Below are 18,558 nucleotides of genomic sequence, written 5' to 3' on the forward strand. Positions count from 1 at the left end.
CCTCACCAAGAACCTTTGATCTTGTTTAATGCTCTAAATTTTTGGGAATAGACCGACACTGAGCCCCTTAGAACAAAAAACAAAACCTTAAAGCTTTCTGATTTTTAGGTAATTTATTATGGACTTAAATGAACTTCAAAACACTCCTTTGATCTGATAGATCAAAGAAGAAATAAAAATGTGAAATTTTGAAATTAGGAATATTAAACTAAAGCACAGAGAAACTTCACAGTTCAGCATAGTTCAAAGGAGGACATGCAGAACATGGTTTATAAGTTAAGGCATCATGGATGTTAAACAGGTCCAGCAGAAACCATGATCATCTCAGCCAAACAATATATTCAGCCAGATTAATCATCAGCTTTAAAGAAAGTGAACAGATTTCCATGCATTCCAGACCTTCCAATTATTTAAACATTGACTATTATATAAAAGAAAAAACATAAAGATGTTAATGCTGCAGGAAAGTTTAGGGTTGTTTAGAATCCTAAGTGCAGAAAGCTGATTATTTCTGACTTTATTTTGACTGTAATTTCCTTACTTTGTAGTTTTGGGTTGTTTCACTATTTATTTACGGTATGTTTTTCCCAAGTATGAGTTTGAGCCTTCCATAACCACAGATAGGCATTTGTACTTTGATAACAGACAGTTTAAAGTAATTTTGTAAAATCCTCTCTTTGTGCACTTCGTGTTATTCCTGTAAATGCTATCTACTGGCAGGAGGTTTCAAAGATGGATTTTGCTTTGATCAGGGCTTATAATCTGCCTTATTTTATTAGTTTCAGTTGCATTAATGGGTTTGGAAACGACATAACCTCTTTATTGTATGCATGTCTTCATAATTAATAAACAAAATCTACACTACATAGGTGTTTAAAGGTATATAGCTACAGCATTTCTATGAATTTGGAAGGAGTTGAAAATCGTTTTTGTTTGTGCCTTTATTGCCACTTTATTGCATTTTATCTTAAATCCTTGTAATTAAATATATTAGTTTAAAAAAAGATGAAGAAAAATAATTAAACTTTGAAAAGACTACTTTGTGTTGTATTACATTTAGAACTGTGCTCTCACCTGTATTGAAGGAGTATGGTACATCTCAGCTCGAAAACATTTTCAAATAATATCTTTATTCCTCTTTAGCTTTTCCATCAATCCATTCCTCTCACATCTCCACCTCCTCAAAGCAAATTTCCTTTAATCTTAGAAGCCCATATGTCCCAGATCTCCATCAGTTCTGTCACTTGAACAACACTTCCAGACAGGTTTTGTCTCTGCAGCTCTCCTCCATGTTTCCTGCAGCTGGTCATCATCTCAGCTTTGTAGTGTTAGACTGTAATGATGTGATGGATGGAGCTAAATAACAGGCTTCTTTCAGTCAATGTTAACTTATATTTGGTAGAAATCTTCAACTATGCTAAACGGATTAGGCTTACATAATTTTACCTGGGTAAGTAGAAAAGGGAAAAATCAAATGCTGATAAACAGGATGTTGCTAAAAGAGATGAGTCTACTATATTTACTCAAAACCCAGAGTGAGAAATGTCAACCAGGTTGGTAATAAATCTATAAAGCTCAATAGACTTCTTCAGTTGCAGCCTTTACCTTTTCATTAGCTCTTTTTTTCCAGCACTGCATGAAGTGAAAAAGTCAGAGGACCGATCTGCACACTGCTTTAGTGCTGCCATCAATCACATCGTACATGTGGAGTCTGAAAAAAGCTGTTTGCTTTGGCTTTACAGAGTAACTTTAGCAAAAGCAAAAACTAACAAATATCAGTCATTCTCTGTGTGGCTGCACAAAACAGCATTTATAAAACACCTTAACATTGGTGTTTCAGATATAGAAAAAGGAAATAAATCAGACTCTTTTCAGGTATTGGCACTGAAATTTGTCGGAGGGAGGGCATGTAAGGATGCAGTTCCCACTGCATTCGCCTCAGGCTGCTTACAGACATTTTTATCCTAAGAGCTCTTAACACTTCCTGCATCCTCATCCACCATTCAGGATGTGCTGTGAAATATATAAATAAATAAATAAATAAAATGCATTTCCACACAGTGCTCTCTGCATCTTTCACTGTCTGTTCGTAGCTCTGGACAGATACTGTAGATGCTTGTATCCTCTCCTTTATGTTTCAAAACAGGAAAGCTTCAACTGCAGAGTTAACAAACAGTGGAAAATATGTCTGCAGAATGTTTGCAAAGACAGTGCATGAGATTATCCTTCATGTTCTGGATCTGTCAGTGAGGAGTTAGACTCAAACAGCCCACAGTGGGCTCTGTTCAAATGTCTGAATGACTAGATAAGCACATCAGCATTTTTCTGCTTTAGTTTGTCACTGAACCAAAGGGCACAGTTTTATTAATAAAAGTACAAACTTCTTTTCTTTAAAGATGTAATACGTAGGCATGCCCTTGTGAAGTTTTGTGCCTGTGAAAATAACAAGCATCCGAGCTCAGGCAGTTTAATCCTTAGTAAAAATCAAAGCTATAAATTGTTTATACTATTCAGTTGCATTAATATCTATCTATCTATCTATCTATCTATCTGTCTGTCTGTCTGTCTGTCTGTCTGTCTATATATATTTATATCTATCTATATCATATATCTATATCATCTATCTATATAATCTATCCATCTATCTATCATCTATCTATCTATCTATCTATCTATCTATCTATCTATCTATCTATCTATCTATCTATCTATCTATCTATCTATCTATCTATCTATCTATCCATCTATCTATCTCTCTGTCATCTACAATGTTTTCATGTCGAGCATGGGGTTAATGTGCTAAGCTAACATTAGCATTTTCACTTTCCGTTACGTGTGATTCGCTTAACTTGTTTTTATTATGGCCGTTTTTTAATTAATCTCCATCCGCAAATCTTACAGAAGGGATAAGTCTTCGACTTAACAAACATTGCACCTTGATAGTTTATGATCTTCAAATGTTACTGCTTAGCGTTTTAGCCCTACAGGATATTTACAAATACCGGATAAGCACAGACATGGACCTGCAGCAGCCAAAACTGTCTCTTTTTAAACTAGGTATTGTCATTGTGGAAAAAATGATTTTGGAGAAAGGATACTGCTTTGTAGGATTAACAAAATTAGGTGCAAACACTATTAAATATCAGAGTAAGCGCTCTCTTTCACACATTCCTCAATTTTAATCTGGATATGTATGGCTTTGTTGTATATTTTTGTGGTTTATTATAGATATACATATATTTTATGTTTCAGAATCACATGTTGCATAAACTTTTGACATATTAAGTCCTTTCCGGAGATTTACGGCATCTTTACAGCGGATTAGAAAACTTGTGAGGCTCTATCGATGCATCTCTGTTTGTTGACAGAGTCACTGAGGGCAAATGAATAAATAGCTCAGGAGAAGCCAAACATTGCTCATTTTCATTTTGCAACCTCTGTAATTGATTTATGATATCCAAATGCACGGTGTTGTTGTTTTTGTGCTTTCCCAGCAAAGTCCTTAATAATTGTTTTAGGTTCGCTGGCTGTGAACCATAATCTGTTGTTCTCAGCATAGAGAGCTAAGCTAAATATTTGTTATGAAAGACCAGGCTGGCTCATTTTCAGGGCAGATTGTACAACAGATAGTGGAACGTTGATACGGGGACATTTGTGTCTATTGCGGACGGTTTTTAACCAAACTCTGATTTAGTAGAATATAAAAATAAGCCTCTATGAAATCAGTAATATTGTTGGTGGTTTGATTGCATATGATTTATGAAACAGGCAAACATTGTTCGTTTATATAAGGATTCTTTTAGAGATTCATAAAGCCCAAGCTTTATGATTCCCTTACAGAATGCCAGCTTATATAAGATAACACTACATATTAAATCACCACTTGAGAGTTGCAAAGTGAGTCTAAAAGAAAGCCGCAAAGACTATGGGAGTAGCTGCTTCTAACTTCCTGCTCTCTATTCAGATCATTAAAACAGAAAATGATTCAGAACTAAAATGTGATTTTTAATTTGTTTCTTTATCAAGGATGCTGTTGAACTGAAGGCGTGTATAATCAGTATATCTCACAACCTCATGGATGACTTCAGCTTCACTGATTCGCTCCTCTTTCTCACGCTCCACTGATTGCATTAACCCCTTTAGCCAGTATGAAAACAGTCACTCTGAAGAAGCGGTAATGATCTTAACATTTTTTTTTTCTCCCCCATGCAAGACAATTAGAGTGCAATTAGCTGATTGAGGTGATAAAGACAAATAATCGCTGCTGAAAGTGCTTCTCTTTTGTGCTCCAATCTATGGGTTTCTAGAGACCTGTCAGCAGGAAAGCTCACAAAGTCCTGATAACTGAGCGACATTATGAAAACCCTTCAATCCTCAAAAACCTGCTGATCCAACGGAGGGGTGTTTATGATGCCTTTCTCTGCTTGCTCTCAGATTAAATCAGTTGTTTATGTTAGCTTGAATGGGGATTGTGTGTATTATTACTGTTATCTCTTCCACATGTTTTTATTCAGACTAAAAACTCATAACATGGGTATTCCCCTGCTACAAACGAAACAATTTATACCGACTGTATCTTGAATTATTAAACGCAATATGACTCATTTGCTTTATTAAGCATACCTTAGTTGTTTTTTAATATCTTTTCTATTCTAGCAGTGTTTCATCCACTTGTAATTTCATTTTTTTCCATGAGATCTGCTGCTCTACATGAACCAGTTGATTAAAAATTTTCACATTCATGCTAGATTAGAAAGAAAAAGGCCACAAACATTGATGTGATACTTGCTTTTCTTTCTTTAAAATGCATACTGACAACAGCACTAACTGTACACTCTTAGGGCCCGTTGATTGCGACAGCTTTTACAAACGGATACCATTGAACAGGTGGCCGGTTGCTATCTCATCAGAGGTATTGCCTTTTATTTACTTTGCATTTCTCTTAAGCATTGTTCTAATGTGTGCTCATCCTTGCTGTTTTCAACCCCTCTCTATTGAAATGCTGGAGCTGGTGGCTCAGGTGTGTGCGACAGAGCACTTCGCTCTCTTTAGAAGAAAAAACAGCCTCGTTCAAGGCAGAAAATGTAATCATGGTCGATCTGTGTGATTAACTACGTCGCTCAGGTCTCACACACCAATATGCCACCAGCTCTTCATTTTTCTTTTTATTTTAACATTATAAATGCCTTCATCTTCAAGTAGTGTCTTGTGTAAGCCAATCATATGTCATACTTGTCAAGAACCCAATATGAAGCAAAACAGGAGCAGAAGAAGCAGCACATTTTATCCATTGGTTAGAAAAGGCTCTATAAATCTTTTCTCTGACCTAACTATTTTTTTTTCCATTGAACCATTTGGTGTAAATTGCAACTCATTTTTGCAATGGAATTGTTAGAATTTGAGATTCAAGAAGTAGCAAAACATTTTATCTCCCTGCAGTTATTTTGGGAGATGTAATGCCTGGCAAACCCAGGGCTTCTTACTGATGTGATGTTTTGATTTTAATTCAATCAGCCATATTAGCTTTGTTTTACTCAGCAGTAGGATGTCATTTTATTTTCCTAAATGTCCAAACACGTGCATGAGGCTTGCATGATCCACAGTAGAACACAGTAACAGCTCACTCCACCTTAATTGGCATCCCTGGTGTAAAAAGCCTGAGAATAATAGTATGCTATTCCAGTAAGACAAACTCACTCTAAGAAAGTAGAATCTTTATTTTTTTGTTTTCATTATCCGTTGCAGACAAAATGTTCTCCAAGCAAATGAAAATAGGTGAAAAACATAAAACATGCCATTTAGGTCAATGTAAAATACAGTAGAGAATGTCAGTTTACTGTTTACTTTGGCAGGTCTGACAGGAAAACTGGTTTTCAGTCCTCCCATCACAAACCTAACGATGCCAAATTAACTTGGATTTCGCTTTCAATAAAATTTTCAATTTAGTTTATTTCTATAGCGCCAATTCACAACACATGTCATCTCAAGGCACTTTACAGTTCACCAGGTCATACAGTCAAATTGATTTAAAGTTTACTATATAAGGAAAACCAGTTGATCCCTCACACTAAGCATGCTTGTAGCGACAGTGGAGAGGAAAAACTCCCTTTTAACAGGAATAATACTCCAGCAGTTCCAGGGTCTGTGTGAGCGGCCATCTGCTTGAACCCAACTCGGGTTCAAGGAGACAGAAGCAGAGATACAAAAAAATTATTGTAAAAGGCGGCACCGTCCAGGAAAAACACAAGCTCTGAGCCAAAATCTGCTTATTAATTGTTAAATTCACTTTAACACTTTAAAGTTAATTGTGGGGACAGTACCTCATGCTCATACCTGCTTTAACACACAGTAGAGGATCTATAATCCTTCAGACCTCCTGAGCTTCTATTTGCTCTGGGAACCTTTGCAAAGTTCATGGTATCATTGAACTGTTTTAAACTTAACTTCCTAGCCATTTGTGTTTAATGTGTAGTTATTCCTTAAATTAAGATTTCTTTTTCTTCAATACGTCCAAATAATTTTTTTCTAAATGACAGTTTGAGATTTAGCTCTTGTAGGAAAATATATTTTTAAATTTTTTAAACATTCTCACTAGGGGTGCCAATACATGCGGAGGTAGCAGCCATTTCCCACCTGCACCGCTCACTTTTTAGGTTATTTTTCTCCACAAACGTTCTTGTGCTTTGATTGGTAGAAAGTTTACATGCATTGAATTGTAAAAGCTGACGGGGCCTCTGGTCATCTACACTAACGACCTTTTCTCTTTTCTTGTGTCTGTTTTTCCTTTTCTTTGGACACCCAGCAGAGTATATCTGGTGGCCCGTGACAGACAGGACGAAGTTTCTAATTGGCTTTGTGTGCAGGTGATGATAATCCAACTTCAAGCACTACAGCGTCACCGATGGCTAAAAGAGTGAAAAGCGGGAACCATATGAAGAAGATTTGGAAAAAAAAAACAAAAAAAAGAAAAGTTTGTCATCTCAGAAAAACAAACAACTGCTGTACTATAACCCAAACCTCCTATACCTTTACAACCTGGTTTGGTATGATGTTCCACGTCAACTTCACTCACCGATTTCCTTCCTCCCTTAGCTTTTTGTTTTTGATCACTTTCTAGTGTGTTGTTTGAGTTTAACTTTTTATCTCCTTGTAGTTTGTAAGTGCATTTTATTTGTATTTTATTTTTTAAAGTACGGCGGGTCAGAGCCAAGAATATCTGCAAGTCACCTCTTCATCTCTATTGGTTACTGTAAAGGCAAAAAAATGAAACGTATTTCCATTCGGTCTTTCAGCAAAAAAAAAAAAAGATTAAAAATAAGCTCAGTATGGAAACATTTGGAGAAAAAAAATTAAGGAAATTTCAAAGAGAAGGTATCAAAGTAATAATTTTTAGTAGTTGTTTTATTTCTTGTGATGTCTCATTGTAAACCATGATTACCTATTTTTGGGCAATACAAAGAGGACTCCAATATTTTTATGGTCCTTTTTTATAAGTGTTGTTTCTGTTGTGTAGAAATATAAATATATATAAATATATATATATGCTATAACAAATTTCATATAACGACATTGTGAATTCAAACTTGAGAAAAAGAAATGTAGCTGTACATATTATTCCAGTCACTGCATATAACCAACTCAGTGAGAGAATAGCATATTTTTGTGATGGTGTGTCAAAAGAATACGTTCTAGCGTGTGAATAGAAGAAAAAGCTGTAAACAATATTCTACGTTTTTGGTTTTTTTGGTTTTTGTTTTTTTGTTTTTTTCTGCTGAAAGACGATACAAGTCCTCAAACAAACAGTTGTGTAAATACTAAAAAGCCGAATGATTTTAAAAGTGTCATACCAGCAAATTTATGACCGGTGAGCTTAGTTGACGCTGTTTTAGAGACAGAACAGCATGGATGATGATTTTACGATCACTTCAAGGTGGGAGCGACAGAGAGGGGGGAAAAAAAGACGATTTTTAATCCAAAGCACAGCGTACGAAGAGACGCGACGATTCGAACTTGAAGCGGGCCTTTTTTTGCAGAGCTCTCTGCTCCTGGCGCTTTTCTACTGCTGAGAGGAACCTGTTAGCTGTATATGTGTTCAATGTCCGTTTCATCCTGCTTGTTCCTGAGTCGCTCATGGAACAAAATACCTGGGCTCTGTGCTCGAGCCTTTTTTTATCTACCTATCTATAGATCTATAGATAGATAGATACACTGTTTGTTCTTCGAATCGGTTCTTTTTTGAATGAATTAGGAAGGTGAACATTTTGATACCATACCTCAACCTTTGTGACTTTGATCGTGTAATCATCTCGGCAGGTTTTTGATTTATTTCAGTGCTGAGCATAGAAAAAATAAGAAGAAAAGAAACACTGAAAGGCATTTTTAAAGCGAGTTATCGCTGCACTGTGAGTTTTGAAGTACAGGCCATCCTCTTGTTTGCACATTAGTATGTCAGCTTTTTACAAACGAACCTGTGCTTCGGGACAGCATGAAGGATTTATTAATGGGTGTGGGGGGGTGGCGTATTCACGTGTTCCCTACCGGACAAGCGGCTCGGGATATAAAAAGCGGCGTGATGCGGCGTATTCTTGGATTTCTTTCTGTATAGTAGACCCACGGCTCCCCAGAGGATATTTATACAGGGTCAAAAGATGACACTGAATTATTCACTATCTGTCGCTACACTTGGCTTTGCACCGTCTTTACATGTGGCAAAAAGGTTTTACTCCTACAGCGACAGATTAATGATAATAGTATAATAATAATAATGTTACGCACCAGAGTGCAGTCTGGTTTTGAAACTTCTATCAGTGCCGTTGTTTTCCTTTCATGCACTTGTTTCCTTTTTCTTTACAAAAACCAACAGGTAATAAATATGCTGGATACTTCTAAAATAAATGATTATGGAGGTGTGATCAAGTAATAATTTAAAGAAAAAAAAACTTGTAATGTTCAGATGTATAAGAAAAGAAGAAATACAAAAGTAAAAAAAAAAAAAGAAAGATGCTTCTTTGCTGATTTCAAGATTAATCAGAGTTTTATTGATACTTTGTGGTTTCTATATTAATAATTGTATTATACTATTAAAAATGTACTGTGCATCCATTACGTTCTCTCTTTCCATGCCCCATCCTCAGAGATGCTGCCATCTTTTGTTGCTCATCCATGTACTTCATTAGTGTGTAAAGAAATCACAGTTAACTTGTAAACAGAGTGCTGTCTTTGATACCAGTGTAGTGCTTTGTTGTTCTCCCTCGCTCTACCTCTCCTTTCTCTCATATTTAGCCCCTCCCTCCTCTCGCTCTTTTTCTATCTCCTGTAATTACAAAGTAGATGTTATATAGGACTCATTTATATAATACTTGTAGTGAATAGTGGAATTAGAACCAGTCAAGATAGACCTTTCTCTCAATGATCATGTTGTTCTGATATTTGTTCGTTGTAATTTATTCCCTGTATGTTTGATCTTTATGTTTAGACTTGTTTTTTTGTTTTGTTTTGTTTGTTTTTCTTCTATTTGGTTTGTTTTTGCCACTCGAACATGGTTTCAGCTAACCAAAGTTCTCATGGAGGAACAATGGAGAAATTGTTGCTGTAAGATGGACTTGTACACAAGGCATTAATTGGATCCCCACCCTTGAATGTTTTAAAAGGGGTGTGCCATACTACCTTAAATGCTAATGCTTGACATGCAGAGATTTTTCTTTTAAACTTTTTACTTCATTCACAGGAAAGGATTATTATGTAGAGATAATGAGAAAAATAATTTTTGTTTTGGTAGAATGACCATCAGTACTCCCGGTATCAGTCATACAGAGGTCTGTTTGTATATTTCGGAAATAGCTCAGTTACTTTTGACACGACTGCATTTGGAAAAGACTTTGTGTCTTTATTGTGTCTTTAATTATTTAAGTGAAAGTTCTTTTTTGGAAGCGATTTTTCTAGCTTGTTTCAAACAGTTTCCAGGTGTAATTCTCTACAAAACCGCACAGCACACTTTAAGAAAAATACTTTAAATAAATAAAAGCAGCTTTTTATTTGCCAGTCAAACAATTAATGGTTTAATCTGGATTAAAACCAGGACAGCATCCCAAACGATTGTTTTCTTTAACAACATTACCTAACCTGAAATGTAACTCCTAAACTTATAAAATCAAAAGGTGCTTTCAATTTACTAAGCTTTATCTCATTATAATATAACTTTACGGTACCTCAGCAGTTTTAAGGTTTTATATCACATATTAAGTTTATATCGCCACAATTTTTACCCTTTAAACTTTGTCATGCTTTGTTACATTATATTAACAAGCTCTAGTGTATTTTACATGGATTTTATGTAATAGATCAACACATCTGTAGTTGAACAAAAACGGCACTCTGCCTTTTATTTTGAATTCATTTGATTTTAGTCGTCCTGATTGAAAACATTAATCCACTTTTTATTGCTAGCAGATTTTTTTTGGAGTGTGAGTCAAAAATGTGCAAGCATAGAGGCTGAGATATTGGTGAAATAGATCGAACTCACTAAGATTAGAGGGAGAGTGCCTCAACACTTAACTTTCAAGTACATAGTTTTGCAATTATGTTCAAGTCCAGACTTTGACTGGACCATCTCAAAACCTGCAAATCTCAAGCCTTTTGCAGAACCTTTCCTTCTCTCGAATAAGAATTTGTTTCACATCTTGCCTACCTGTTCATAGTGGAGTAAAAACATTCCCAAAACTACATGTGAGGTGTAAATCTTTTGCATTTGCATGCAGGCTTTAAAAGTAACGTTTGCTGTGTTTCTTCTGCGGTATTTTAAAAACAGCAAACCACATATTTTTATCTTTTAACAGTGGATTTCTTTCTCCCACTCTCCCTTAAAGCCCACATTTCTTTTGTCTATAACTCACTTTTAAAGGTTTTAATGGTGGAGATGATTTTTCTCACACACCTTTTAGTTCTTAGTAACACAGCTGAGCTCAACATCTGACATTAAATTAAAACACTGGCGGATTTATCAGTATATATCTCACCGTAATCTGTTTTGCACTAAACTTGTTTAGGTTTGCTAGAGTTCACATTTTTGTGATTATTTATGCCCAAACTTTAAAAAATCCATAACTTTCACTTCCTGCAATGCATGCTTTTGTTGATCTATCGCATTAAACCCCAGTAAAAGTCACTTTGTTGTAGCAGCATGAAAATAGAAAAGGTTTGAGGTGTATGAAGACTTTTCATAGGTGTCATAAATACACAGCTTGGTCTCTTAACTAATCCAGTTGGTCAGATGACATACAGTGTCAGGCAATACAAAAAAGCACGCAAGTTGTTTTACTTAAAGGTAAGTACATTTAATGGATTTAAATGTCCACAGTCTAGAAAAGTGAAACTATATGAAAAAATATGAATTTAAGAAGCAAGTAAAGAAATCCTAAATGCATAAAAAAACATATTTTTCAAAATTAATATTTTTTATCCTAATAATTTCTAATGTCTACCTATGATTTAACAGGAATTTATTTATTCATGGCATTCATTTATTTTATTCAGGCAGAAACAAACACAAACAAACCCTTTGTTTATTTGCAGAATTGCACACTAGGTGGTTTTAGCTCACGGTCGCTCCTTAACTGTAATTGCTACATATTTTTTTTAAACATTGGAGTAAAATAAAAGTTTATAAAGAGAATTTTCTTTAGCACAAAACCATAAAATGCAGGGGTTTGTGTCTTGTAGCTTGGACTTTAAGGTAGCATGGCTCTGTTGCTGTAATTTCATTTAATCTCAAACTGACAGCAGTTTACAGCTGATGAATGTTACACATCTTAGTAGACTAGCTTATCCATTCGGGGAGAGGGGGACGGGTTTCAGTTTAAGAAAAAAAGTTATCAAAAAAAAAAAGATTAAAAAAGTCAACCTGGAATGGTGTTGACATTTTTAGTGTACTACCGTATCCATTTAAACTTGAATCTCGAGGCAAGTGCTAGGCAATGGCCAACCTGTCACATTACAACGCATCGTTGGGAAATCTCACCCTAAAACTGCAAACACTTCTGATATTTCTGTCCTAGTAAAACATATATTTTATTCCAAATATTCAATCCATTGGTTTGACCCTAAAACACTTTGCTCTGTTTCCAGTCGCCCTTGACTTTGAAAGCTCATGGGCCACTTTTGGGGATTTCGTTCCCATTTATAAAAAAAACAACAGCACGGTGGTGCTTATGGTTTAAAACCAGTGTGCCCTTATCTTTCACAGACACTGGATACAGTCGCTGTAGCCACAATGTAATCTAGACCACAAAGTGACTCACCAACACTTTTTATTTATAATTTTGGCTACTCTTGTTACATGATATAAAGTTAAAAACAGTTTGGGTTTTAGAAATGTTGACAGAACCCGTCAAGGTGACAGAAATAACAAAAGTCGTCATGTAAGGTCACGTCTTAGGGTCAATTTCCCTGCAAGTCATCACAGCCACATTCACTGCTCAATGTATATAATTATAGATAGATATATATCTATCTATATATATACATATATGTGTGTTTGTTTGTGATTTTCACCCATTTGACTTTATGTGATCATACCAGACTGGAGACCTCAGCTGTAAACAGAATATCTTTGTGCATTTAGTTCAAACTCGGTCATTAGCTGATGTTCGCCAACATGAGTTCCCCCCCGGCGTGCTGTTGAGTTTGGACGGAGCAGAACGCACACCCGAGAGCAGGCGGGGTGGAGCCCAGACGCCCTATCAGAGCGCACGGCCGCCAGTGAGAGGCTCTGCTGTGCTTCCATGTTTCTGCAGGCCGAGCATAGAGCTCTCCTCGCTGCTGCCGGCCCATTCCTAACACTTGCCCCTGTTTTTTTATGTTCACCGACTTTTTATGGCGAGAGACAGACAGACTTGACTGACATCTGAAAGCATCTTTCAGGTTATCATATGGCTTGCTCAAGCCCTATTGTAAAATATTCTGAAATAATAATGGTGATATTAATGGATGGGGGTCTCTCACATATCAAATGTGGAAAGTCTAATTTTATATTTGTATTTTCAAATAATAATATTGACAAAAAAAAATGTCTGTGAAAGGTTTCCATCCTCTACTGTGGTCCAGAAATTGATGTGTCTGTCTGGAAAAATAACTAAAATAAACTGAATTGTTATATTAATTGTTTCCACTCTGGTGTCGTATTTCTGCTTCTGTAGAGAAATAATCTGATGCTGCCTCAGCACGCCATCGCAATCATGTCTGATATGCAGTGAATAATTTCTTTAGACTTCTTACTGAGTGACGTCTAGAAACAGGACACTCAGCCGTGTGCAGGACGGAGTGGTCGTGTTCTCTCCAAACATAGTCTTTCAGTCCACATTTCCAGTCGACCACACACCAGGTCCTGGTGCCCGGGGTCATCCGAGGTCACCCTCTACGCAGCATGATTAATGGAGCTGAATTTGAAGAAGGAACAGCGCTGAAAAGCAGGAGCTGCAGTGTAATTCTGCTGCCCCTCAGTGGTCTCTACCAGCACCTGAAAAGACCCTGGAAGGAGCTTTATTTTCAGTCTGCTCGCAGAGATGAGTGTAGAGAATGGAAGCTGTGCCCATGTAAATGAGTTAAACAGGCGGATGCATGACAGTCTTTCAAGTGTAGAGAGATAAACTTATAATGGTTTAGCTTTGATGTGCTTGTTTTAAAGCATTTAGTTCAGCTTTAGGAGTTTTCATCTCTTTGAGGCTGAAATGTTTGCCCTTTTATGGCCAAAGATGCCAATTATTAGAACTTTTGAATATGTTTTATTCACCATTATATCTCCAGAAACTACAATAGAGAATGCTTTCATTTTAACAGTCCATTAAGAAATATGAAACTCATCGATCGGTAACATTTTGACTTCTGTTAAATACTTTGTTTTTAATGAAAGCTCAAATATTGTATAAAATTAATATTACTGCAATATTACTATATATATTGATCATGTTATGATCTACTATTAACATAGGCAATTGGAAAAGGATGCAGACTTCACTGTATGGAGGACCAAAAGGAAAAACGGCTTTCTTGGGGGATGGTGAAACTGTTTCTCTTGCGGCTGCTGCATATGAATAGTCCTGCATTTGCTGCAGCAGTGAAACTTTCAGATGTTGGGTTAGCATCTCCAAATAATCTTCACTGTTACCTCTTAATCACACTGAATTGCCAGCTAGGGGAATTCCTTATTATTCCACAATTTTATTACTGTTATCCTTTACTGACATCTGTTCTTTCAAGATGGCAGACTGTCATGGCGTCTCACAAATAGGTGACCATATATAAACCGATATAAAATTCTATGCTTATGAAAATGTATCTGGTTATATCTGGTAGTAATAACATACCAATGATAACACATATGTAACCTCAGTCATCAATTTAAGGAGGTATAAAAGAGAAATTGTTATTCCGTGTATCTTTAAACCAATCACAGCTGCTCCTCAGATGTAAGCAGCTCTTTCATTGGACATTTTATGGACAAAGTGTGGATGTGAGGGTTGGCTTAAATTTCAATTCAGTTTATTTATATATTCAATTCACAACACTTGTTATCCAAGGCACTTTACAGTTCACCAGATCATACAGTCAAATTGATTCAAAGTTTTCTAAGGAAAACCAGTTGATTACATCGACTCATTGACTCAAATGCAATCCCTCACACTAAGCATGCTTGTAGCGACAGTGGAGAGGAAAAACTCCCTTTTAACAGGAAGAAACCTCCAGCAGAACCAGGCTCAGTGTGAGCGGCCATCTGCAGAGGCCGACTGGGGTTCAAGGAGATGGAAGCAGAGATACAAAAAGCAGCTGTGAAAGGCGGCCCCGTCCAGGAAACACACAGCCAGGCAGACGAGCTCCGAGCCAGCTCCCATGTCAGAGGATGAAGAGAGCACATCCAGCCAGTCACAGTCAGAGAAACAGGACTACACTGGAAAAACAGGCTGATCTCCAACATCCATCTATAAATTGGATTTACAATTGTAATATTCAAAAGTTAAATTTGAAATGGCTGCTTTTCTTTTTCAATGACTCTCTTTGTTTTACATAACAGGGAGACTAAACCAGGAAAGAGTTCAAAAAAATCTGGATAGCCACATAATCATGTCCGGTGTAAAACAAATGTGTAGCGGAAGGTTAAAAAAACCCAGTCATGAGCATATTTCTTTGGTTTAGGAGGAAAGGGATTCGACTGCTGCTCCAAGTTCCTCTTTCAAAATATATATTATTTTTCAAATCAAGCTCTTAGAGTTTGGAGGAAGAGTGAAGGAGGCCCAACATCCAATTCATTTTAGGTATTATGTGAAGTTTCTACCATAAGTGACCATTTGTAGTATTACATCTGCTGCTGTTGTTTGACTCCAGATGATCAGGTCCAAATACAGCACAGCCGTGTACCGGGACATTTCACAACTCATCCGGTTCTGAAAGGCTTTGTGGATGAGCTGATTTCATTTTGAAGCAAGACTTGGCACCGGCTAATGTTTCCAAAAAGCAGTGAGGTTTAATGACTCTGGTGTCACTGTGTTTAACTCGCCAGCAAACTGGTCTGACCTGATGGAGAATCTGTGGGGTATCGTTAAGAGGAAGATGAAAAATAGCAGAACCAGCAATGCAGATGAGCTGAATGCAGCTATTACAGCTTCTATTACACCCCACTGGAGACCTGGGAAGATCCCTGCACTAATGTCGGCAAAAACAGCCCAGCTGTTCAGTGTATAACCTGTGCAGTACGTGGAAGTACCCTAAAATACTATTAAGAAATGCTTTTTCAATGCCGTTCAGTAAAATTCAATATTACACAGAAACTGACTTTTGAGTTAGAAATAATAATCAGTTTGAACAGGAATAATTTCTTAAACCATATGAAGCTGATTGCTTACACTATTATATTCTAATTTATTGATATTTTAGTCCATTTTAAACATCTTTAGCTTGAGAATAGAGTTTCTAGCTCAGAACAAGGCTTTGATGGCCGGGGTTCTTCAGCACATATAAAGCAGCCTTGTTCAACACGATGCTACTGAAATTCAGCCATGGGGATTTTTAATGTGGATGCTTGTCAGGTGAGACCAACAGTCTGACAGCTTCATCACTCATTTGGACAAGGTGATCTATTTATTCTGACTGAGATCGATACTGTTCTCAGCCATGTTTTTCACGGCCGAGGTTTCACAAGTTTAGATCACACCGCTGTTCTTGGTTGTTTTTTTCCCCCCCTCCTTTGTGTATTGAGAACACTGATGATCCAATTTCTGATTTTCTTGATTTATGGCACTGATATCTTATAAGCAAACACTTAAACACAAAGTATAGTCTCCCAAAAAACACTCCTGTGTAATCTAGTTAGAGAAAAATGTGGGAAAGGTTGTAAAGATTTAACAAAAAAGCTGAACTGTGTCCAGATTGCAGTCACTGTTTTAACAGTCAGAGCCATCAAAGCAATGATGGCCCCACTGACTGTGTTTTTAACTCCAAATCCTAGCTGCTTGACCTTTCCAGTTCACCTGCCTTTAATTAAGTGCTAATTAAAAGCTCCATTATGATCAGAGAGCTCCACACTCACAGGCCCTTAAATGCAAAGATCCGGGTGTTTGGCGGAGCTCTGCAAGACAATCAGAATTCATTATTGGAGCTAAATATCAGCTAGTAGCAGAGAACAGAGAGCTGTTTTAATCTGTAAAATCAAAGGAGTCAAAGTAGAAATATTGTTCAAGCAAAAGACCATTGAGTAAATGTACCTTTTTCTAAAGGTTTGCAATCACAGCTTTATTTTAAATTCACCTTACTTTAGAAATGAAAAGATCAAGCTCACATTTCTTTATATAATACTGGTGCATCCACACCATCTGACACTGAAAAACATTAAACAATCCATATTTTAATTTTTCTTCATTCAGTCGGGGGAAAAAGTCCAAAATTTTCACGCCACAAAAAATAAAAAATCCTGTTACCATAATCACTGATCCGCCTGCTGTCATTGATTTAAACAACCCCCTGTTGCTTATAGGAGAACACTTAGAGTCTGATCTATTATGGTCAGGGTTATATTTCTTTTTTTATGAAAAAAACTGCAACTGATAACTGGTGCAAACGAGTTGCAGACTGTGGTTTTTAAATGAGGATTTTGTGTCCTCCAGTGGCTGTTTTTGAGATTTTGGAAACATAAAGTTCAAAGGTTATATTTATTAACAATGCACTTTTAAGTATCCAAAAGTGCTATGAAGTATTAGTAAAAAAAAAAAGAAAAAAGGAAATAATAAAAGATCAAGTAATAATTGTAAAATCTGGAGAACAGAATTTTTTTTTGGTCTTTTTTGTTATTTATTTACATTATGTAGTAAAAATGGTGTGGAACTATCAATTATAAGTGAAGGCCCTTGCCTCTTCTTCTACATGATCCATAACAGCTAATGTTCTCTGGTGTTAATGTTTTATATATTCAATAATATTCCACAATTTTTATGACATTTTTTCATTTTGGTTGAAATTGCATAAAAAATTACTACTTTCGTTAAAGTAAACAATTTTGGTTGTGTACATCAGCTCATTCCAAAGGTCCTTTATAGGACTTATATGTGTTTGTATGTGTTTATTGTTTGACATGAACCCAGTAATGGTCTTTTTCTTTTTTCTTTTTTTTTTTTCCAATAGTCTTGTATTGTTCTGCTAAAAGATTCATTGGTTGCACAAACTGAACCTACAACATTTTTACTGATATCAGAGTCCATACCTTTAAGTGGAGCTTCCAGGACCTTCTGAATAGAAACAGACCCATTGTATCACAGATCCAACATAACGGTGGCCATGAGGTGCTTTTATAGACTTAGACTAACTTTATTGTCATTTTGTAAAGACTTTGTGAAATTTCGATGCATACAGCTTTTCAACAGTGAATGAGCAACTTAGCAGTGAAAGGAACATTTCCATGTGTAAAGTGCAGCAATGATCAAAATGAAAACAGTGTAGAAGAAAACAAAAACCAGTTTAAAGGCATGAAGGCTCAGAGCAGTGCAGAATATATAAATGGATATGTTGCAAAATGAAGTAGAAACACTGAGTTGAGTTCCATTTAAAGGGAATTGAAATGCCATGTAGTGCAAATATGATGTTTACAAATATGTTGTGTGATGCACAGTCTCGATTTGTCACTTGATTAGGGTTTCAGCAGTTCATCTGTCTGATGGCAGCGGGGAAAAAGCTGTTGCAGGAACCTGCTGGACCTGCATGGAATGCTGTGAAGCCTGTCCCCAGACGGCAGCAGGGAGAAAAGTCCATGGTGGGGGTGTGAGAGGTCGTTGATGATGTTACAGGTTTACATTCATGCATATTTTCAGGTGGACCCACCTGGAGTTGCTACTTGTTGCCTAAAAGCCCAATTTAACTCTCAGCCGACCAAAGTAAATATTTCCAGTAAAACTCCCCGTGGACTTTAGCCTTTTTAACATCATTCTGTCTGCTTAGTTTGATCATCAGTGTGGGTGTGTGTGTTTTGGCTTTGGTGGTTTTGTGTCTGTCCATCTGCCATTAACTGCACTAAAGCTCTTT

At 36.5% G+C, this 18,558-nt stretch overlaps 1 protein-coding gene across 8 annotated transcripts in view; it reads left to right on the forward strand.

The window, feature by feature from the left end:
• msi2 (musashi RNA binding protein 2) overlaps positions 1-11,275 on the forward strand; it is a 357,407-nt gene extending 346,132 nt beyond the window's left edge. For 7 of the 8 annotated variants that reach the window (XM_015391454.1, XM_015391459.1, XM_015391457.1 and 4 more), the window contains 2 exons: positions 4,842-4,912; positions 6,803-11,275. In XM_015391454.1, the coding sequence (XP_015246940.1) occupies positions 4,842-4,883 (42 nt within the window). In that variant the 3' untranslated portion in view covers positions 4,884-4,912; positions 6,803-11,275. The remainder of the gene's footprint in view (positions 1-4,841; positions 4,913-6,802) is intronic. The other variant, XM_015391455.1, reaches the window with a different exon arrangement.
• Positions 11,276-18,558: the final 7,283 nt, after the last annotated feature.

The sequence above is a fragment of the Cyprinodon variegatus genome, unplaced genomic scaffold (assembly GCF_000732505.1).
Source record: "Cyprinodon variegatus isolate N-32 unplaced genomic scaffold, C_variegatus-1.0 Scaffold542, whole genome shotgun sequence".
NCBI classification, from domain to species: domain Eukaryota; kingdom Metazoa; phylum Chordata; class Actinopteri; order Cyprinodontiformes; family Cyprinodontidae; genus Cyprinodon; species Cyprinodon variegatus.